Source organism: Rissa tridactyla, chromosome 8 (assembly GCF_028500815.1).
Source record: "Rissa tridactyla isolate bRisTri1 chromosome 8, bRisTri1.patW.cur.20221130, whole genome shotgun sequence".
Taxonomy (NCBI): Eukaryota; Metazoa; Chordata; class Aves; order Charadriiformes; family Laridae; genus Rissa; species Rissa tridactyla.
Genome location: NC_071473.1, coordinates 55,001,384 through 55,024,281, shown reverse-complemented (window position 1 = coordinate 55,024,281; position 22,898 = coordinate 55,001,384). Strand labels below are relative to the sequence as shown.

Genomic DNA, 22,898 nt, shown 5'->3' with positions numbered 1-22,898 from the left:
GCACACTTCTTCCGGGCCAGACTTTCCAGTCTTTAGCACAATCTGGAGGGTGTTTGTCCACTGGGACCTTGTGTCCCTTGTTACACCAGAGAGCTTCTCACTCCCTAATAAAAATGCAATAGACCTTAGGTGTTTATAACCGTAGTCCTATATATAGTATAAACGCTATTATAAAATATTGTACATTTAAAAAACATATACAGCCGTTGGGTATTTTGGGTATAGTGGATGGGGGCATGAGGTGCGCCCAGCAGGGACTGTGTGCGCTCACATCCCGCGGGCTCCAAACAGCTGTGGGGGGAGAATTGATGGTGTCAATTTGCCCTTGGGCTGAGGTCGTCCGACTCTGGGATTCATGGGAAGGAGTACGAAATATTGTCTGACGGAGCAGATTCCTTCTGCGGGCGTGGGAACGCCAAAGGCTGTTGTACCCTGTCTGTGCCGCTTGCTGCAGGCAGCGGTATCGGAAAATCTGTAAAAGAGAAGAAACCTGCCAGGGCTGGGCAGTGCGTAGCTTTGCCCCTGCGGGGACCCCGGCTGCCGAAACCCCGGTGCTCAGAGGGTGCTTGTGTGCTCTTGAGGGGAGGATTTTGCCTTTGGAGGCTTGTATGGCTTTTATAAATACGGGTTTGAAGGCTGACGCACAACAGACCAAGGCACTTGGTGACGTGCTGTTCGCCGCGAGCATCCCTTGCGCCGCTCCCTCCGCTGCAGCTCAGACCCGAAACAGGGTCTTTTGAGCTCAAACACCACAGTGATGCGGTGCTGCAGCGCGTCTCACAGGAGGGCTCCGAAACGCGGTGAACGGGGTTTGGCAAACTCCCGCGCACGTTGCTGCTTGCCATTCGCAGTCAGGAATGCAGCAGCGTTTCACAGAGGGGCTGGTCAACAAGTTCACTCCAGTCCGAAAGAAACGGTCAGTTAAGCTGCTGAAAGCAGCATTTTCTCTCCCCCGCCCCGTGTTTATTGATTAATTATGAAATCGTAATTAGGAAAAAAGTGAAATTATCATTGCAGAGAGCTGGGGAGCACAGCCCAGCATTCAGATACAGAATGTAAGGGTATTGGGATTCTGGTAAAGAGACCATGTAATACTTCTCGTTTACCAAAAAAGTTACTCTTTATTGAAAAGCTAGCAGATGGAGCTTCGGCTAAGGCAGTATGAGCACAAAATCTCTACTGCAACACCTGGGAGGGATGAAGCAGGTGATTCCTTAGATTCTGGTGGTAAAATCTCTCCTGCCAAACTCCCAGACATCACACTTTGTACTTATAAGCCAGCTCCTCTCACAGTTTTTATATTTTCTATTGGGATTGGCTACATTCTGTATATGAAATGGGATTGATTACATTATAATCCGGAAAGAGAGTTGGCTGCCATATGATTTAATAAATGTGATTAGAAACAATGTAGTTCATAACTTGTCATCACCTTTATCTGTGGAAACCTTCGGAAGAAATAGAGCTGTATGTCCAGCCACATCTGTTGTGATCTTGATACTACATAGACTTTGACTGGGCATTTCAGCCGGGGGAAGAGTAAGGCAGCACATGTTTGATGAAACAAGATGGGCACACTTATGCTGATGTCCCAGATTTTTTACCTGATAATTGTAAATAGTGACGAAAATAAAGCACCCTTTCTCACGCTCAAAAAGCAACAGCATCTAAAAAGGTAGCTGTACCCTACAGACATTCCCATTACGCTAGTAAGCTTTATTACGCTGCATCATTTACGTACTCATGAATGTAACTGAGAATAGAACTCCAGCCCTTGAATATGAGAAATGAGCCCCTGCAATGAACTATAGACTCAATGCAAAATAATGGCAGATGCAATTCCGGACTCCAGGAATAATTAGGAGCCAGGTCTCAATTCTTACCAGGATCAGTCGGTCAGGCTTCAGGGACAGCGGGTCTGGTCAGACAAAGCAGCTCCTCCAACAGCCCGGTGAGAAAGCAGGGCTCTGTCAGCCCCTGGTGGGGAAGTCTGATTTGGGAAAGTCAACAGAGCTGCCATGAGGTAGAATCATGGAATCATCTCGGTTGGAATCATCAAGTCAAACCATCAACCTACCACTGCCCAAACCACCACGAGGTGGGTAGCACAGAGGTAGGACAGAGGATGCTGTCAGACGGAGCGGGCAGGTCCCTTCTGTGGCACAGCCCCAGAGATGCTGCTCTCCCTCCTTCTGATGGGTATACCAGTTTTTACCACCAAGATATGCACTTTTAAAATGGAAATTAGGAGGATGCTCCCATAGTGCTGCTCAGGAGGGAGTCACAGGTGATGTGCAGTGGGACCAACAGGAGTCTCCAGGTATTTGTGTCATTCTGGCAGGATATGTGACTGGCATCCTTCACCAGGCAGGAGGTCTGTGCAGCAAACCATCCTCATCCCGTCAGAGCCTCCTGCCCTCTCCCTCCCTCCAGCCCCTCGCGGTGACCACGGCAGGAGCTGAAGGGATAACTGGAATAATGGTCCTGGTGGTAATGACTGCACGGGGAAAGAGGAAATAAAGCTGAGAGAAAATACCGGGCTTACCTCTGCGCACAGCACTGGTAAGACTCTCGGTAGGCTCTTACGCCTTGTCCCACTGTTCACATTTCAGGATGATTCAGGTATTCCTCAAAAGAGAGAAACAAATATTATCTAGGAAACCTTACAAAAATTAAGCTCGTGGTGCTCAAATCATCTGCAGAGAAAGATGAAGAGGTCATTTATCACGTACGGGTCCGTAGTCATAGAAAAGATATTTGATAGTAAGGGGGATGCTCAGTCTTGCAGACAAAAACATAATAAGATCTGATTTCTGAAAGCTGAATTTTGTGGACTGTAATTTTGAACTAAGATGCTATTTCCCATCAGGAAGGGGGTATTTAATTGCTGAAAGTGCTTACCAGATGTGGCAGCGCGAGCGTCACCTGGAATTGCCAGGATAAGACTAGACAGCTTTCTAAAACTCGTACTTTAGTCAGGCTTCAGGGAAAATTTCCACAGCCTGTGACTATCTGAGCTCAGACTAAATTATCCTCTGGCCCCATATTCCACAAATCTGTTAATACACTTGAATTTCGTTCATATCAAATTCTGTGCTCCATAACCATGGATTACACGTAGAATCACCAGGGGAAGATTTCCAAATTGTGTGCCATTAGAACATACAGTTTTATAAAAATGAAAATATTTGACAAAATACTATAGGTTTTGGGGGTTGAACATGGTAGGCAACACCTACAACAGAGAAGGGGAGACTGACCGCCAGAGTTAATGGCTCTCCTAAACAGGGAGGAGAGGGAGAGAGCTGGAGCTGCGGGAGGAAACCCATGGCTGGAGCCTGAGCGTTAGGGAAAATGTGCTGCTTTTTGTGAGAAGAGGCCGCTTGAAAAGGAGGTGAAGGATAGGGAGCAAATGAAACCTCGAGGAAGGGCAGAGGAGGACAAAGACAACGCTTGCATTAAGCAGCAGAGAAGAGAGTAGATGTTGATCTTTGTCTTGGAAAGAAGTTGTGTTTGTCCGTGTCAACTGAATGAAATCCTATTGCTTTAATTCTAGATTTCTGCCTATGGCAGGACTGTCAGTGTATTTTCTTTGGAAATTTGTATTTTTGGAAATTTGATTGCAGTTGCTTCTGTGATGCAGCTTTTCTGCGGGACCCTTATGGCGCTCTGCTCACAGGCCCTGCAGCAGCTGAAGGACCAGCAGCAGAGCCTGCCAAGAGCTCCTCATTCCCACCGGGATTAATGGTATCATATCTCCAGTCTGTTTTTACCAGTCACTCTAATTAAATGGGTATGCTGAACCATGAGTGGATATTTCACCCACCCATTTTCCGGTGATGGATGCAGGGAGGAGACTGGACCAAGTGTGACCCTGACCCTGGCACAGCCTGAGCACCGGGAGACCTCCTTTAATTTGCTCTACTTTGTACTGGCCGCCCGGGTGCCATCGTGGCAGCATAGCAGGCTCCAGCCACGTCCTCTATGTTTAGTGACAAGTTTAAGGCAAATAAAAATCACCTGGATAAATAGCATTAGGTGGAAGGTGTGAAAAATCCCGCAATGGTACTGCTTCAGTAATGCCAAAACATGAGCAAATCTCTCTCTTTTTCTACCTTCAAAGGTGCAGAACTTCAAATAAGAAGTTAAATGCTGTTGGAAATCTTACACTGTAACATTTACTTAATCTGGAAGATATTTCCACAGTTCCAAACAGATACCGCGTCTGTCAATTGTATATATTTACTTGTGAGAAAAACTGTTTTGAGTTATTTGATTCTTTCACTTGACTTTCTGGAAGTACTTTTGTTCTTGAAGGATAAAGAAATAAGTAACTCAGATTTAGGAAGATATTTTTAAAATATTGTAGACTGACTAAAGCCACTGTGTGTGCCACATTACTCATGATATTCCGCGCTCAGATGGATTTCTCCATTTCAGATAGGATGATCCCTCGCCAGCTGTCTTTAGGAAGTAGATTTATTTTTTGTACTCTGTACGCAGAAATAAGAATTCCTTTGAATGTTTTGTCTGTTGGCAAGCTGTAGCGTTAATGATATTTAACTGGGGCTGGACGGGGCGGTGGGGGAGACCTGTGTTACCAATGTCCCGTTTCTGGGCATGGGGGCCCCCGAGGAAGGGCCATGCCATGGCATGGCCGGCGTGGGGTGGGCATGTCGGTGGGGGCTGTTCACGGTCTCCTCAAGGACTTCTGCAAGAGGAGGTTGGGTAAAGGGTTCATTGCAGGGATCTGCAAAGAAATCTGATTAATAAATTCTCCCTTTACGTGGAAATAACTCTTCTGTATGTTTCAGCTCCTAAAAATGCTCTGCAGTCACTGCGTGCTTTTTCAGGTCATCCAGTGAAGTAGGGAAGAATGGATTGATCTTTAAGGTCCCTTCCAACTCTAACCGCTCTATGATTCTATGATTTGATTCTATAATTGTCACCTCTGTGAGTTAGACTGTGGCAAATTCAGAAGTATTTCTCTGTTCGAGCGATTGTGTAAACCTGCTTGAACTTCAAAGGTGGGTAATGGTGACCTGCACTGCTTTAAGAGTTAGGGAAGGTTCAGCCTTCCCCGGACCTTCGTTTTCCCTAAAGAGAATGTTTCTCTGCTAATTAAAAATACTCTGCATAGACTTTTAATTTACTTTGCTAACAAATGCATAGCCACAAGGAAGCACTGAGAATTTCCAGCCTTTGAAGTCTCTCTGACCCCAACTCATTTCTACGACTGAAATACTTCCAGTCACTGGACCAGGGAAAGGGCTGGAGAACATCTGCAGGCGGAGATCCCAAAGCGCGCAAAACTGGTCTGTGTGTATGAAAAAGCTCTGTACTTTTAAAGTACGTTGAAGGGATGCTAATAGCGTATTCCAGGTTGCAAAGGCGTCTGTGTGGGTTCACGTGGTGCGATTTTGGCTGTCAGAAATTGGAGCAAACCAGTGAGACAAGAGTGTGGCATTCAGGAGAGTAAATCTCCAGTTGGACAGAGACTTTGATTAGGAAAATGGAAGACCGTAAATATTTTTTTTCTCATTTTATTGGTAGCTATTTGCCTTGCAGAGAGCTTTGATTTTCAAGTGGTCATTACAGAAGGTTCCAGAACACCCTCATGTAAAATCTGTGTCATTTACTGATATTTGTACAAAATTTGTTATTTATATCTAGAGAATAGTCCTTTTCAGAAACATCAATAGGGTGTGCATTGTTACTGCATTGATTTGATTTCTATATCAAATGTAATAATAAACACATAAAGAAATGCATATTTCTTTAGAAAGAAAGATTCATTCTGAAATCCAGAATCCCTGCCTTCATTGCTGGGACCCGGAGTTCCTTTCCTCTCTGTGTAACATTACAAGTAAAGCATTCCCTTAAGGGCAGACTGTTTAATGCTTTCCATCATTTTCCATCCATGTGGAACTTTTGTTCTCTTCTGCCCAGATGTATAAATAGTACAGAAAATGGAGTTTAGTGAAGAATTCTGCTGATGAGCTGAAAGAAAAAAATCTAGCTTATTTTTTCTTAGCCGTGTTGCTGCTACAAGCCTAGAAGCAATACAAAGCAACTGAACTAAATGTATTTTAGTCTCCTCCGTGAACAGATACGACTCTCCAAGTACACACAGAGTAGAGGGACGTGGTTTAGTGGTGACTTGGCAGTGCTGGGTTAACGGTTGGCCTCGATGGTCTTAAAGTTCTCGTCCAGTCAAAGCGAGTCTATGATTCTATTCTACGTAATAGGTATCATTGTTTTTAAAAGTACAAGAAAAGTTTAATTTCATCTTCTTTTCAACTATCATGAGCAAGCTCAACCATCTCTGAAACAAGAGCATCCAGCAGTAGCAGTTTACTGCGATAACAATACCTGCTCTGCACAAAATTGAGGCAATTGCTGTTTTCTTACTTGTAGCATTTGGAATCCATGGCTGAGCTGCTGCAAACGTGATGGAAATAGCTGTGGAAGTAGCTATGGAAAAACCCGATCGAGGTTTTTGCAGAGTTACGTTTCAACAACTGGGCGTGTTTTTATCAGCAATGGCAACGTGGGCATCCCAGCTCTCCTCGGCTACGCATGCTCTGGGGGATCGCGCTGAGCCGGCAGCTCTCCATTACAACCTTCTCCTTCTTTCCTTCCAGTTTCTCCCAAGATATTCCGCATTTCGAGTGACATCGTGGTGAACGAAGGAAGCAACATTACGCTGGTGTGCCTGGCCACAGGGAAGCCAGAGCCTTCCATCTCCTGGAGGCACATCTCCCCCTCCGGTAAGCACCGCGCTCACCCGCGGCTCTCCGCGGCGGCTCACCAACAGCAGGTTTCGCAACTTCAGGTTTCACAAGTGTGGCGGCATCTCTTGTGTGACACCTTAAAAACTGAGTGCTTAACGACACTTTGGGAAAATAAAAGCTTCTTCAGATTTCAGCCGAGATCAGTGAAAACTACAATACTACTGTAACATGGGAATGTAGATATAAAGGCACCCTAAATACGAGTACCTTTTTAAGCTCATTTTAACAGGCTGCAGACGTCAAACGATTCCAATTAAAAGCGAAAAAAGGAAATAATCAAGAACACGCAGGGCTCTCTAGAAGCCCGAGTGAAAGTTGAAAACATTAACACACTGTGCAATAGATTTGTTTTAATGTATCTGCCACTGAACGATTATTCCATAATACAGAATAGTTTATTTGAATGGTTTTATTGAACAAATTAAATTATGTTTATGAAAAATTACAAACAAAATGGCATCTAAAAACATAGTTTCTATTTATACTTTTAATTCCTCATGAGGTATTTAAAGGAAAGCTTTAAGCTAACTTTGCAGGCATCTCTAGACGGGCTGACCTGGTGGGAGCAAGGCAGGGGCTGGCTGGCTGAGAGGGGGCAGATCCCCGCGCCCCGTCCCAGAGCTTCTGCCTCTGCAAGTCCTGGTGGGTTTTGTGTTGCTGGAAGGAGAGGGTCCCTGCTTCCCACTGGCTGCTGCAGGCAAGACTGGCGTTGCTCCGGTTCTTTTGCAGGGACTCTACAATGATAATTGATTTTGCAGTGAAGGTCTTTCTGTTTGCTCACACAACTTTTATGAAACCCGTGTAATTGCGGGGAAGAACAGTTTCATGGACTGTCACAGTTTACCGCAGTGTCTCATAATCCTGAGTAACAGTTTGCTTTACAAAGCAAGATCTGAGGGAAAAAAAAACCCAACTTTTGACCTTTAAGACAATGACAATGAATTTTGCTTGAAGTGTCCATCAAGGGACTAGGGAAAAAAATTCAGTTGTAGCAGAAAATGGATTTTAACTAAATGTCAAATAAAATTTTATTGGAAACCGTGGTGATACTTTAGAGTAATAGCTTAAAGCATTAGATTGTCTACAGAAAGGAGCTGTTACAATTTTCCTGGAGAGGAAAAAAACAGACAAGGAGAATTAGTGCACTCAGGCTGGAGAAGGGGTCCGAGGAGGAATTAGATCCTCCTCATCTTGAATTCAGACAAAATCAGTGCACGTAATCACGAGGGCTTTCAGTGAACCCGCTGATTTCATATCTTGACCAAAGGACTGAGAACGAGGACTGAGAGTAAAAATGTCATCGTTCAGCTGCAGAGCCATTGCATTTACCTCAACGAGAACTTAAAGTGAAATTTGAGGAACAGACTAATCAACGATACCGCGGGGCAGGGAGAGTCAATCGAAGCGCTGACGGCGCGATGATGCTTTTGCCGAGCGCCGAGCACAGAAAAAGGCGGGCAGACGGGCATGTTCCCTCACCATGTTTCCTCACCACCCAAGATTTAAGGGCGGGCAGTTTCCCTTCCCTGATGCCTGCTTCGTTCCGCCTTCACAGCCCTTCGCAGAGCCAGAGGAGAGCCCGTCACACGTTTCCCGTATGCTCGCTATTTCCTCCTCTCTGCCACAACACCCTGACCAAGTATCTGGCAGATAATCCTGCACATCCCATACACCTTCATACACCTTCTCCTTTCGGGATGGTCTTTGGGGAGGGAGTCTTGGATCGGTTTTGCCACATCCCTGACTCTCTCACCAGGAAGCAGTAGGTTGGATGAAACACAAACATGGGTTTAACAAATTTGGTGCTTAAAAAAAAAAGGAAAGTCACGGAACTGAACCAGGGACTGGCTGAGGTGGGCAGGGACATCTGGAGATCAGCTGCTCTGACTCCTGCTCAGAACATGTCCAGTTGGGCTTGAATATCGCGAAGGATGGAGATGCCACAGCCTCTCTGGGCAACCGGTCCCAGTGTGTGATCACACTCACGATAAAAAAACTTTTTTTCACATTTAAATGGAATTTCCTATGTCTTAATGAGAGCCCGTTGCCTCTTGTCCTGTCACCTGTCACCTTGTCTTGTCCTGGTTCCTCCAGGTGCATTTACACTGGTGCTCATCAACTGCTTAATCCTGTTTATGGTCAAGGAGGAGGTACACCTGACACAAGAACAATAAATGCGTGGTTTATTTATATAATTGAAGTTTTGATGAAAGAATGGTGAATGGGCAGAACTCTGTCTGGAGGGGGAGGACACAGGGTCCAAATAACTCTTTGCTCAAAAATCTTGTAAAATGTGATGGAAGAGAACATCTAATCTACAGAATATGTTCTGTCCTCTAGTCCACCAAATAAAGAAGGCTTTTTCCATTTCAGTAAGGCTGTACCGCTCCTGTGCCCAGGTGTACGTTCTGGTGTACAGACAGTTACAGCTGCCGCTCAGACCCAATTAAACATCAGTCTGGCAAACAAGAAGCCTGGATTTATTAGAAAACAAAATGCAAGAGTGTTGAAAACACCAGATTTCTCTAACGGTTTATATTCTGTCTGCAGCAACTTACCTTTATCTAAACATAAGCTTCATCTGCACTTTATAATTTCTACCAGTTTTCTCCTGTAATTCCCAGCGGCACTAATGAGGCTTACATGCAAGCACCACATCCAGAATACAACACTAAATTATATTAATGAATCATATTTAGAATATTCTGAAATTGTTTGTCAAAGCTGCTACTAAAAGATAAGAAACTGAAATCTCTGAATACAAATGATTCAATGTAGACTAATTCCGAAATATTATCATGATTTGCATCAATGCAGCCTTTACTTGGGTAAGGTCGAATTCCATTTTTTTGAACAAGAGATAAAATGAACCTTTCGTAGGAATAAAAATGAAATGTATTTAGAGGTGATTTTTAACTTAGTACATAAATTATTGGCCTGGAATCTTTATTGTGCATGTTTCACTTGCAGTCATTATGTAAATGCTCTCATTATATAAATATTCATTGTACAAACCCATTATGTAAATCCAAAAAATCTACACATTCAGTGTAACACCGCAAGAAACACGGGGCTGTAGTTTGTAATCTGAAAATCTCGTATTGTTGAAATGTCATCTGAATAAATTGCAGGTATTACTTATTTTGTTCTGACATTTAAGAGCAAAGTGCAGCATCAATAGTTTAAGAATGAAACCGGAATTTTAAAGAATTAAGGTCTGCCTGAAACGTAACCCCAGCTTTTAGCACTTGTATGCAGAGCGTGTGTGTGTTACGTCGCCGGGATTGAAAAGCCAGCTCTGCCGGCGTTGCCAGGAGCAGCGACCACAACCGCCATTCGGAAGTCCTTAGATAGACTCTTCCTGCTTTGCACGATTTGAGTGCTGTATATCAAAACTCTTTTCCGCTTTGGTTTTGACAAAACTTTCCGAAGGTGAGTTTGCCAGTCCCTCTTTCCCAGCGGCAGAGGGGCCGGTGGCCCGGGACGCTGGGGATGCAGCCAGGGGGCCATGCTCCGACCATGCAACCCAGCAGGGACCAGCAGCAAAGCACCCACCGCCTGAGCAAAGCTCGGGGCAGGCTTACCGGGGGTTTATTGCAATGCAAAATAGCTTAAATTCTGTAGTTCCAAAAAGTCTTACGGAAAAAGCAAAACTTTTTCTACCTGACTCCCTTAAAACAAAATGACACTTCTTGAAAATCCACATCATAGTCGAAAGTTCAGGGTACAGAGGTTTTTAATTTGGTTATATTGAACGAAGCAAATGGAGAGGAGTGGGGTGTCCCTCCCCGTCACAGCAGGTTGTCCCTACGACGCATTCACGGAGCCCTCGGAGCGGCCGCTCTCTGGTGGGAAGGCGGCAGCGAGAGCGAGCAGAGCTGGCAGGGCAGCTGGGGCGAGTGGTCAGACATGTACGGTTGTTTTACCAAACTAGCTAAATATCTGGGTGGATGCTGGGGAAACAAGGTGCTTCCAATGAAGCAGGTCTGCATTAAGACAACAGTGACCAGGATGGGTTTACATCATAAGGTTGGAAGGGACATTTCAGATCATCAAGTCCAACCATCAACCCAACACTGACCAAACCCACCACTACCCCGTGTCCCTCAGCACCACGTCTGCCCGGCTTTTCAATCCCTCCAGGGATGGCGACTCCACCACTGCCCTGGGCAGCCTGGGCCAAGGCTTGACAACCATTTTATTGAAGAAATTTTTCCTAATATCCATCCTAAACCTCCCCTGGCACAGCTTGAGGCTGTTTCCCCTTGTCCCATCGCCTGTTCCTTGGGAGACCAACGATATCAAATAGAGACAGGGGCATAAAAAGATTGCAAGAGTAACCTCACTTCTGGCTCTGTTCAAAGTGCTTGATTTCGCAATAGTAATATTTACCCCAAGTGTTGTTAGATGAAGTTTCATATGTTTCAAACCAATATCTTCACTCTAGTCGGTTCATGTTGGCATCGTGCTGTTGCCCGGTGGACTCACAGACAAGGCCGGGCTCCACACATACGCTCTGCAGCACCAAGTGAGGTGTGAGGCGTGAGGGCAACCGGGAGGTTCACCTCAGAATTGCGCTCCTGCTCCAAACTAAAATGCTGAGAGAGATGCACGCAAAGTGCTTGAACTCAGCCCCTCAAATGAAGGAAACCTGGTGGATGCTCTCCTGGAGTGAACCTCGCGTGGTCCTGCCTCGAGCAGGGTTCAGCCCACACACCCAGGACAGAGCTGCTCTGGAGCAAGGCCACCCTAGACCCCACGCATGGTGCACGTTCGGTCCTCAGCACTGTTTTAATCTCCACGTTCACTCCTATTATTCTGCATTACCTGCCAGCGGAGAGACTGAGCATCAGTGGCTCGGCAAGGACACAGACGTGTTGATGTACATTTTGCCAGCGGGTTTCACAGCCAATGGCTGCAGGCAAAAAAAAAAAAAAGAAAAAAAAAGATCAAGACATAGGAATCTCCTGTTTTATTTGCAGTTGTGTGTAGTGTGTGGCAGTGTTTCCTGACCATACCATCCCGCTTCTCTGGCGTGTTCAGATTGAACAGTCCCCCTCTGCCTTTGTAACAGCTCAGCCCGGATCCTCAGCATCGTCCCTGGTGAATTCTAGTTTCATGTGTTCCGGTTCTTGCCCTTTTCTCGCAGTTTTATTCCCATAGTGGTGGGGATGAACTGTGAAACCAGTCTAGTTTATAGTTATTTTCCTAAAACACGAGGATAAACTGGATGTATGTCTATGCATGCGTTTGGGAGAGCAGACTTTTCAGAAATTATGAATTTAGCTGAACGAAGACAGATTTTCTCATGTCGAGTGACAGGCGAATCCCTGGCACTAGGACGCTCTCGTGTTCATTCAGTCCTGTCTCCAGAGACCAGTGACACTGAAGTGTTTAAAAAAAAAAAAGAACAACAAAAAACAGCCCAAACCTGTAAGAACGGTTTAGCACATGCAAAATAGCAGATTTTTCACTAACGCTGAGGAAAGCTACGCTTTTGCAGAAATTAGCCGGAATTTAGCTTTGACCATACTCACGTGATGACTCCTTTCCTTCTCCCTTTGCCGCTGGGGTGCATGCGCCTGGGTGCGATATGGATGAACTCAATCTAAAGCCCGCCCTATTGTTCCTGGCCAGCCCTAAAGCCGTGAAGACGTGTTGCGTTAACGTATCATCATAGCGACGTCGCTCTGACGATGTATTAGTGTAATACGTCTTCGGAGCGCTCAAATGATAGGGCTGTCTGGGGAGGCTGAGCCTAAGAGCTGATTCAGTTCAATTACGGGACAAAAGGCAACGCTGGTCCTGAGCGGGCAGGGTCTCATCCCTGCAAGACCCTTCCTGAAGCAGAAATCTGCCACTGGGGGGTGAAAAAGCAAAGAGGCTTTTTAAAAACTTCCAGCTAAATCCTAAGGAACAAACAAAGCTCGATATGAGCACAGCTAATGCCAGATATTTTCTTTCACTTGCGCTTCTGCTAGAGAACCACCGTTTCTCAGATGTTATCCACACGTGACAGAAATACGAAGTATTTTGTTGAAGTGCAAGTAGTCTGAACCTGGATTTTCAGGCTGAAAATACTTAACTGACAAGAATTATTATCAGATTTCCAGGGCTTTGTGTGTGTACAAAGTGTGAGCTCGTCTTTTAAAATGCTCCGTCTCTTGCTTCAAAATAGTTTTAAAACTAAACGTCTAAGAAACAAAAGATTGTGACTTCTATCTTTTGTCCCACTAAATTCTAAAAATCTAACAGATATCCTTGCTGGTGAGGGTTATTTCACACCACTGCTTCCTTCTCATATATTTGCAATTGTGCATGAGATAATCTTTGATCTCTGAGAAGCTGCTTTCGTCCACCTCTGCTCAGTTGCTGCCTTTGCACAGTGAAGCTGCTCCCACCACCAGTCTACCTGTGAGAAGGATCTCCCCATCGAACCACATTTTCCCAACTTAATAATTCAAACTCCAATTAGCAGGTACTTCTAACAGCCCGGGAAGGCTGCCGTCCAGAAAGACCTCATTCGCCCAAGCTGCTTTGTCCCAGATAGCTTAAAATTCGTGATTATTGTTTCCTTGTTCATGGGTTTAGGTTTGCAATGCCTGGAGTCGCCGTTGTCTCCCCCTCTAGGTGATGCCATCCCAGGGCAGTGGTGGAGTCGCCATCCCTGGAGGGATTGAAAAGCCGGGCAGACGTGGTGCTGAGGGACACGGGGTAGTGGGGGTTTGTCCAGTGCTGGGTCTGTGGTTGGACTTGATGATCTTAAAGGTCTCTTCCAACCATAACGATTCTATGATCTCATTTTCCCAGTAGCTTGGTCAGAGCCCTACAGATAATGAAGGGTTTTCTCACAGTGGAGCTATCAGTTCCTCAAGGTGATGTCCTGCAGGAGACCAGTCTTTGAGGCTGGACCCTGTGATGTGCTCATGGGTGCAGGATGGGGCGAGCTCCTGCCCCACACGAGACGTGGCGTTCCGAGTGGCAATGACACGCAGCCATCTTTCCTAAATGGAGGTAGATTTATTGCCGCATTATACCAAAAGCGAAGCTGGTTCCCTTTAGGTGTCTAAGAAGCAGAATGTAAAATAATTCAGTGATTTAACCTGATCAGCAATGACAGTGATATGCCTCCCTTATGCCATCATTACTCATCTTGCAGGCAACAGCTTCATTACGGCGTGAGCACTGTGCTCCTCATTCAGGTGAAGCATTACCGGGCTGAGCCCAAACATCTGTTCCTTGACACGGAGCTGGAAGTGTTTGGAGATGAGCCAGGGGACCTTCGGAGATAGAGCAGGAGCGGGGCAGGGACAAGCAGCAGTGATGGGCTAAGATTGACCGTGATCAGGGAGTTTCTACTTGTGTGGGGCAGCGGAGGAGAGGAGCAGGGGAGTCCTGCACGTTCCTGTTGGCTCCTCTTCCACTCCACTTACCTCCTGACATCTGTCGACCATGTCTGTCCCAGCTTCGGGAGGAGAGAAGGACAGGAACACGCTCTCTGGAGGAACGCTCTCAAGGAACAGCTGTCCAGAGCCACCAGAGAAACCTGCAGATTGTCTCTTGGCCACGAGTTGTACCCGTTGGCACCAGCTGGTTTCAGAAGCAATGCCTTTGACGCCAGCATGTTACGCTGACAAAGATAACATTAATTTAAGGCTCGAATGCCATTGGGTTTTACAAAGCTTTCATGTCCTGCTTCTAGACTGGGTTTGTGGAGAACACCCCGTCTTTTTCTGCCTTGATGTAAATTCCTCATTCTGTGCTTAGAGGAAGCTGCTCAGCGCTCGGCTCCGGGCGACGGCTCTGTCTTGCAGTACTGTACACAAGCCTCTTGCTTTGCATTTGTTTATTGAACAGAGATGCCTGCTTCTCCAACTTGGCAGCTCTGGCTGGGACCTCCAGGAGTCAGGAGATCTTCCCGTCTGGTGGCCTGCCACATTCCCTGTTAGCACTGGAGTCGCAGCACGGGGGCTTTGGGCTGCCACCAGCTGGGGCTGGGCGTCCCAGCAATTAGTGCAGCTGCAGGAATTCATGCGCTGTAGGATGAGCTACTGCAAGGCACCCCTCTTGACGCGCAAAGCCTGTTGGGTGGTTGAACATCCCAAATGCAACAACTTGCTCCTACCCGAGCGCTTCCTCAGCTGCAAATGTGCTGCACAGAGCTGCTCCCGGGCACGGCCGAGCAAGATCTCCCCCGAAAACACCCAAAGCATGTGTCCCCTCGGGCATGGGACGGCTCGAGGGGAACTCAAGGTCTTCCATCAGCGCCACAAGTAAAACAATGTGCACGGGACAGCTAAATATCACACCCATGGGCACGTGGTGATTGTGTAGATGGATTGGTCCATGCCACAACCGTTTAGGGGCCTGAAGATTTGTGATTAATATTTTATATGAATTTAATGGCCTGGCCCGTGATCCTGAAGGGGAGTTTTTCAGTTGGTGATGGCATCGTGTGTCATTAAATCAGTGGTTCCCTGATAGCAAACGCGCAGCTGGCAGCCGCCCAGGAGCTCACGGGGAAGTGGTGTGGAGCTCTAGGCGGAGTAAATGAGGGGATTAATTAACAGTTTAAAGACAGCAGGGCAAACACAAGTAGTCAATATAAACTCCTTGTTGTGACTCTTTCCTTTGCCTTTGGATAAAGAACTTCCAAAATCACACCTCTCCCATATAAAAGATGGTGTCTTTTGGTTGCAGGTTGTGAGACGTTTGGCCTTTTTTTTTTTTTATGATACTTCTAAGTGCCATTCTTGGGAGATTTAGTATTAGAATGCAATTAAGGGAGATTCAGTATCACAACCCATTGCTCTGGAGTCAAGTAACATTACTGCGGCCGGGGGGGGGCTGAGAAACACTTCTTAGAAAAATGTCATTTTTATCAGGACCATTCCAGAAGTTTGAACATCCCTTCAGGAACAATTAAAGGTATTCTTAGAAATCCTCATGTCTTCTAAAAATGTTTAAACAGGCTGAAAAAAAAAACTCTCGTTAAAATACAGTTGTCAGGAGAAGAATATTCAAACTGCTCAAATAATTGGATCTTTGTGAAGGAAGTGAGAAACGATAGTAAGATTATTCTTAGCAAAATACAGAGATTCCAACTGAAACCGTACAAAAACATCGCACAGAAATAAGTGTGAATTTTCTGATGATTTTATAACAAATGAAAAGTACTTCTTGCTTCTCAGTAAAAGTAGATGGACTCATTAATAACTCATAAAATGCTATGAAAATTAGAATTTTAATACATGCTTAGTTTATTCCTTCAGATATCAGTTCATTTTTATTTGAGAAATACTGCACTTCTGAGTGAGCAGTTCATGAATCATAGAAGATATTTCAGTGAAACAAAATCTTTAGTGTTCAAAACCAAAGCAAGCAACTGTAGATTTCAGCCTCTTTCCCCTCCCATTTCTTCTGGGCATTTTTATGAATAAATCATATTTAAAACATACGAAGAATTCTTTTTAAAACGCACGTTTTACCGAAAATGGTGTCGCTTTTCAGGGGGGTGAAGAAATACGAGAAAAATAGTCACGAGTGATGCATTTAACCCTAGCGATGCCTCCAGTTTCAACAAACTGCAGACAGAAAAGTGATAGAAAATGGGAGGGATCAATGAACGTGTTTGGGCCAAAGAGATGATGGGTCGGTAAGTAACGGGCTGTCATTTGCAGCACATCATTGCGATGCAGCGGCAGGAGGGAGGGGTGTTATAAAGCCACCGGACGTCAGAAAAGTGGTGACCGCAGTCCTTCACCCCAGGGGCAGCACCTGGGGGGGTCCGTCCAGGCCGCTGCCCCCCATCCCTCCTGCCCCCCAGCCCCGGGGCTCCCCCGCCCTCCGGCTGACCGACCGACAGACCAAGTCTCTTCTGAAAGCTGCCGCAGGCGCGGGGCTTTATTGGGAATCATTATCCCCTTCCCAAGAGCCGGATCCCCATATTAAGTGCTATGAATTATAAATTAGCTCAAGTGAGATTTAATCGTATAGCTTTGTTATTAAAATAGCACTGCCCCATTCGTCCCTACATGGTTTTAATTTCGGTTTTGCAGAGAAAGGGTTCTTTTAGGCTGTTTTCAGACTGGAGATATTTGCGTTCAGGTATTTGCTGCAGAAGACCCGGCGGGCTCCGTGTGAGAGGATCTCTTGCAAACCCCCCTGTTGCCAAAGGGCGCTTTGCATGTGGCGATGGAGAGAGATGATCCCCGTGCTGTGGTCTTCCCGGGAAAAAAACGGGCATTCGCAATGGGCTGCACTTACCCCTCTGCCTTCTGCAGGCAGCACAGGGTTTTGAACAGATCCACAAAAACCAGGGTGCAGTCTGGGACGCATGAAACTAAATATCCAGAAGACACAACATGCAGGCAGACCTGCTGTCTCAGGTGGGGATTTTTCTTCCAAAGTAGTATCTGGTTGAGCGTTATCTCCCCCGCAGGTATTAATATGAAGCTGGCCCTACTTTATATGAATACTCAGTTGCTAAGGCAGACACGTCAGCCCATATCCTGGAGTATGAGCTGGCCAGGGCATGAAGTCTGCAATGAGAAAATTCAAACTTCCTCCGAAACACCATAACTCCATGAATCTCAGACATGTAGCGCAGCACGGCAGCGGTTCTGCTGTAAATTTAGGGAATCGGGAAAGTGAACTGTGCTAAAATTAACTAATGAGGAAAATCAGTTGGAGCCGTGTCCTCCAACTTCTCTTGGAGGGCCAGCCTCTACCGCCTGCACGTAACACCTCTTGGTACCCGGCTGGGATTCCCATTGCCCACACTAGCAGCGCGCACGCTCCCAGCTCTCCGAACGCCTCTCTCCAGACCCATCTATTTCACACACCTTGTTTGTCTCCACATCTGAAACTTTCAACTTCGTCGATCTATGTTCACATCTCTTTTCTTTTTATCAGTATGCCTTTCTTACAAAATTGCTCTACTTGTTTTTCTTGTTTCATGTTGTCAGCTGGGAGATCTCCCCCCATCCTCAATTTTTCTGTCAGTTTTGGATTAATTTTTTTTCTGTACGTTTCATGTGATCTTTCTTTTCAAACGTGGCTTCTCTAAAGCGAAATGGCCTTCAGCAATCAATGTTTAAATGGTCCCTAATGTGATAGGGCCATTCTCCTAATAGACAGCGAGCTGTTCAGGTGACCTGCAGTTCCTTGGATAGGACTATACGCGATCCAATTACAGCACTTGCTGTAACTTCAAACCCAGAATCCATAATGAGTAGTAGAAACGGCTTCAGATCATTTTTCTCGGTGAATCCAATTGTTTAGACTTTAGATTGTTCTCAGCATCCCACAACAACGCATCTCCAGGTGCCTCCTTGCACCCTTGATCCTGTATCTCCTCCCAGCCTCTGGGATCAAGAAGGACCTTACGAATTACAGGCTACTTAAAGCATCTGGTGATAATCAGATGGCATCGTGATGGCATTGTCACTGGAGACCACCTTCGGTTCTCTCATACTGAGCCCAGTCCTCATCGTTGAGGCAGCGTAGGTGAGGATGAGCCCATGCTGGGGTCTTCTTGCCTCCTCTCTTTGGAGATGGTTCACTCTGCTCCGACCAGTCTCTCGTGTCCACCTCTGAAGTGTCCTGAGTCCATGATAAACCAGGGCTGGCACCAGCTCAGCCTCACGGTCCCTTCACTCCCAATCCTAAATTGGGGCTGTATTGCAGTTATTTAATATGCTAGTGAATAAGAAAAAAAAAAAAAAAAACCAACAACAAAAAAAAATCCCCCTTGGCTCAGACGGAGTCCTCAGAGTTTTTTGGAGCTACTCTGGCCTTGCACCAGATTCTTCCTCTTACTGACTTATGTTTAACACCAGGGGAGGAGAACGCTACCCTCGCAAAAACCATCCGTCCAAGCCTTGGAGAACTGGCCCATATGGCAATGTGTACGTGTGCTACACCTGATGCCAGATACCATATGCGTGGTAAGAAAACACAGTTTTAATTGTGTACTCTCCTGCGGAATAACAAGTGCGATGATTTATCAGGCATCACATCACATGGCAGTAGCAGAAAATGGCATTCAAGCTTAGTGTCATGGGCATTTCCCTTCCTGGCGAAACCTAAGATAGCCACAGCAGATTGCTACATCTTGTGATGTGTCTCAGTAAGTCTAGTTAAGAGATCTCCTGAAAAACCCATCAGGAATGGCCTTGGACACAAGGCACTCTCGTGTTTATGTTTCTTTTACTTCAACAAATAGTTTTTCCCATCTTTGATCAAAGATCTTGGCTGACACCACCTCAGGCTGATGGACGGGTGCTAATGAACCCTCCAGATTTCTTTTTCTCAGGTACCAAATCTGATACGTCTTCTGGCTCTACAGCCAGAGAAGCCAGCCAGAGATGTTCCTCGTGTCTTGATAGGCCCATAAAATGCACGTGGTCTGCAGAAGGGCAGAGCAAGGAGCGGTTGCCCTGGGCTGTAAGACGTCACACAAAAAAACAGTGGGAAGGCAGAGTCATCTCCTGAAACTCGTCGTCATTCACCAGTATCTTCATGCACCATTTATTCTCCCCACCGCGTGTGAATATCCTTTTTTTTTTGAGTTGGATGTGCATGCAACGCAATGTAAATACACATACATATACTTATGCATCTGCCTTTCACACAACACGATTTAAGTGCTCCCACACAGCCGTGGGAAATCTCTAGAACTGAAAACAAGCTGAAGACGACGAAACGCTGTGCAGGCGAGCAGGAAAGATGAAACGTAGTATCTATGTATTCCCTAAGAAAAATATTTATCGCTAATGTTTACTAAAATCTTTCTTATGTGATCTGGATGCAAAATTTCTGGGGACATGAGTGTTTAAAAATGACTTAATATTCTCAAACGTGGATGTGAGTTGCATAAAACGTGGGGTTTACAGCACTATAAAAATACAGGCGTAGTTTGCCGCGTGAATTAGGTTAATAGCGCAGCCCAAGATCCCTGTAAATACGAGGGCTATGAAGAGCGCTGATGGGCGTTTTTGCAAATCACCCTTCCAGGAGCCATTGCGGGAGCTCCCAGCGAGCGCCCACCCCGCAGCGGGGAGGCCGTGGGGCTGGAGGGATTCGCTGTGCTGCCCCCCAGCCCCCAGCAGCCCCCCGAGGGGCTGGCGTCCCCACGTGGATCCGCGTTTGCTTTCCCTGCAGGTATCATTCCCGCTGGTGTTTTTCGGCCGGCCGGGTGCCAGCGCCGAGAACCGATGTTGCTTGTGCCGTAGTGGAATTGTGCCGGGTACAGAAACCCGTTGCTTCTGCGGGCAGGGAGTGGGGCTGCACCGCCCCGGCCGAGCTGAACATCGGGGGGCAAAGCCGGTGCCTGAAGCACGGCTACAACCCCGGGACCCTTTGAAAAGCAAAAGCTGGGAGAGAAGAAGCTAGTTCATCGCCTGGTGTGTTACGGTTACATTAAAAGGAAAGTTTAAAGCAGAGAATGTTTGTGTTTAGCTTAACTCCAAAACACAAAGGACTGTTTTTATGCAATTCCAGATACTTGGAGATGTATTTCTTTTCTCTTTTCCAAATTGATGTTGGGAGTTGGGATAGGATGCATCATAAATTATTCCCAGAATTCAGTATACAATATTTTGGTGCATACCATATATCCAGGGAAGTACTGACGTTGGAGATTATTACAATCTTATAATTTAATAGTCATTTTTAAACTGACACATAGGAGAATTTTGCATTTTATATAATTTTCTTGGTATTAGAAGCAAAGAAAATGACATGTTGGAAGGTCTCTCCTCTGCTTGGGCAGAGCAGGGGCTTTGCGTCCTTCACTGCTGTTCAAAGCAATAGTAAATTAAATTTTCCTAGAAAATTATTCAGCCTGGCCAAAGTGGAGCAGGACGAGGGCCACGATGTGAACCGCAACGGCCGGGTTGTTTGTAGAAGGGACATTTTTTGTACTTTATTCCTGTGAACAACATGGAAGAGAAAAAAATTCATTCTCATGCAACTTCTCATAGCCCATAAATTATTTCATTGCATTTTATGAATGTTCACTTCAATTCACAATAATTTTCCAATTTCAGTCTTATCTTTCTGCTTTACATAACCAGTGCTTACGTGGGCTCTTTCCCGTGACAGGCGTGGCATAGTGTGCTTATTAATGAGTGCTATCTTGCTAAGCAGCGCACAGTTATAATTGATGTTTTGAACCTTGCACACTTTAAAACATTAATCCGTGAACAGATAAGCAAATGAAATTCACTGCTGCGATGGACATGGACATAATACTCCCACTTAGCTCTCACGACCCAGTTCGGGTTTTTGTCATTGCTCCATAGGTTGCAAAGTTATTAACAGTCAATTGAGAGCTTGTCTGTGCGGGAAAACTTTTCCAGCAAGTCTTTTTAGCCTTTAGGCCTATAATTTCCAGTGTCTAGTCCTGCCTGCTATGATCTATTGTCTTAGGATAAAAATTACATTTAACATTTTTTGGTTTATGACGTGGTGAGCGCCTTGTGAGGCATCTAAAGCAATCAGTTTGCTCCCCGCCTAGAGCGCACTGCTCCAAGGACGTGGAAGGATGAACTGTGATGTCCTTCAGAGGAAAACCACTCCCCGGTTCAAAGTGCTCACTGCGAGGCAGGAGCCACGGTAGGGAAAAGCTGGGAGATGCTGGGATTAAGAAAACGACAGAAACGCCTGTGTATGTTATGACACCGTGTCGAGAGGAGCTAAATTACCTTTTGAATCATGTAACTGTTCTTGCTCTCTAAAATAATTAATAGTTTTAGATATAACATACCAAGGAATTTTGTATTTCAGTTTGGTCTTCATATTGTTTTTCATCGGGCAGACCTCAACCTGTTTTCAGCGGTGCTCCCACCGACTGTCCTTATTTCCGTGTATCGAGGCAAACACTGAACACCCTATTTATTGGGCTTGGGTCCTTTGGGAGAGGAGAGCTATTATTTAGTTTTTAATTTATAAGATGGAATGCGTATTAGGTCACCCACGTAAGGACTGAGTGGTGTGGTGAGCAAGCCTGAAAGGGCTTTTTTCCCTGGTGGTAGAACGTGGGACAACCCACCCGTTTTGCCCCCCTGGCCACCCATCAGAGATGATCAGCTGCTGGTTCCCTCCAGGACCCGCCTGGCTTTGGCAGCCCTGGGGCTGCAGGAGGGCCCCAGCTGATGAGGTTTGCCACCCTCTGTGTCCAGCCGGCTGATGAATGGCAACAAGGTCAAATGGCTGAAAAGTGGGAGCACCTGTGATGGGAAGCCGATGCTGGGGCCACCGGCAGCAGGCGTGGATCAGCAGCTCCAGGACTGGGCTGTTTGTCCCTTTAGCTTGCCCCGATCACTGGTTTTTCTTCCGATGGCTGTAGGGGGGCAGATGTCCCCCCAGGTGCAAGCGATAAGCCCTAATGGCTGCTGAAACCCTTAAGGCAGGTTCTGAGGAGGACCATGCCTTGCAGCGTGTGAAGCCCATCAGGTACAGAGCTGTGCCAGCCAATTGCTCTCGGGGGTCTGGAGGATGCTGAGCTTGACTCTGGGGCAGGGTCAGGAGAGGACCCTTGGCCAGCCCCAGGAGCTTGGGGGGGTTGCAGACCGGCTTTGAGATGGGGCTTCCAAGCAGAAGCTGCAGTGGCTGCCCAGGCCCCCTTGGCCATGTGTCACCTGCAGCACCCAGCAAAACCCTCCAGCTGCTGGTCAGGTGTTAGTGACGCTTCAGGTGCTTTGTGCTTGGCTTCCGGTAATTTCTTTCTCTGATTATTTCGTTTCAGCAAAACCATTTGAGAGCGGGCAGTACCTGGACATCTATGGAATTACAAGAGACCAGGCTGGGGAATATGAATGCAGCGCAGAAAACGATGTCTCAGTCCCAGACGTGAAAAAAGTAAAAGTCACAGTAAACTGTAAGTCGTGTTGTTTTTTAATCACTAAATCCAATGGAGGAGAGGGATGTGGCTGAGAAGAAAAGTCTAATGCAGAGAACTGCTGCTCGTGGTGGAACTGTAGTGTGTTTGGGCTTTGTATTGCAGTAGCAAAATGACCTCTGCTATTTGATGTAGGAGTTAGTCTCGCTAAAGGAAGGGAAAATGAGATTAAGGTTTAAATCCCCCTTTTGTCTGCCGGG

The 22,898-nt window shown here is 46.1% G+C and overlaps 1 protein-coding gene across 1 annotated transcript in view; it reads left to right on the top strand.

Moving 5' to 3' along the window:
• NEGR1 (neuronal growth regulator 1) overlaps positions 1-22,898 on the top strand; it is a 286,625-nt gene that overhangs the window by 174,330 nt on the left and 89,397 nt on the right. Inside the window, 2 exon segments of the mRNA XM_054213168.1 lie at positions 6,645-6,770; positions 22,546-22,677. Coding sequence (XP_054069143.1) covers positions 6,645-6,770; positions 22,546-22,677 — 258 coding nt within the window.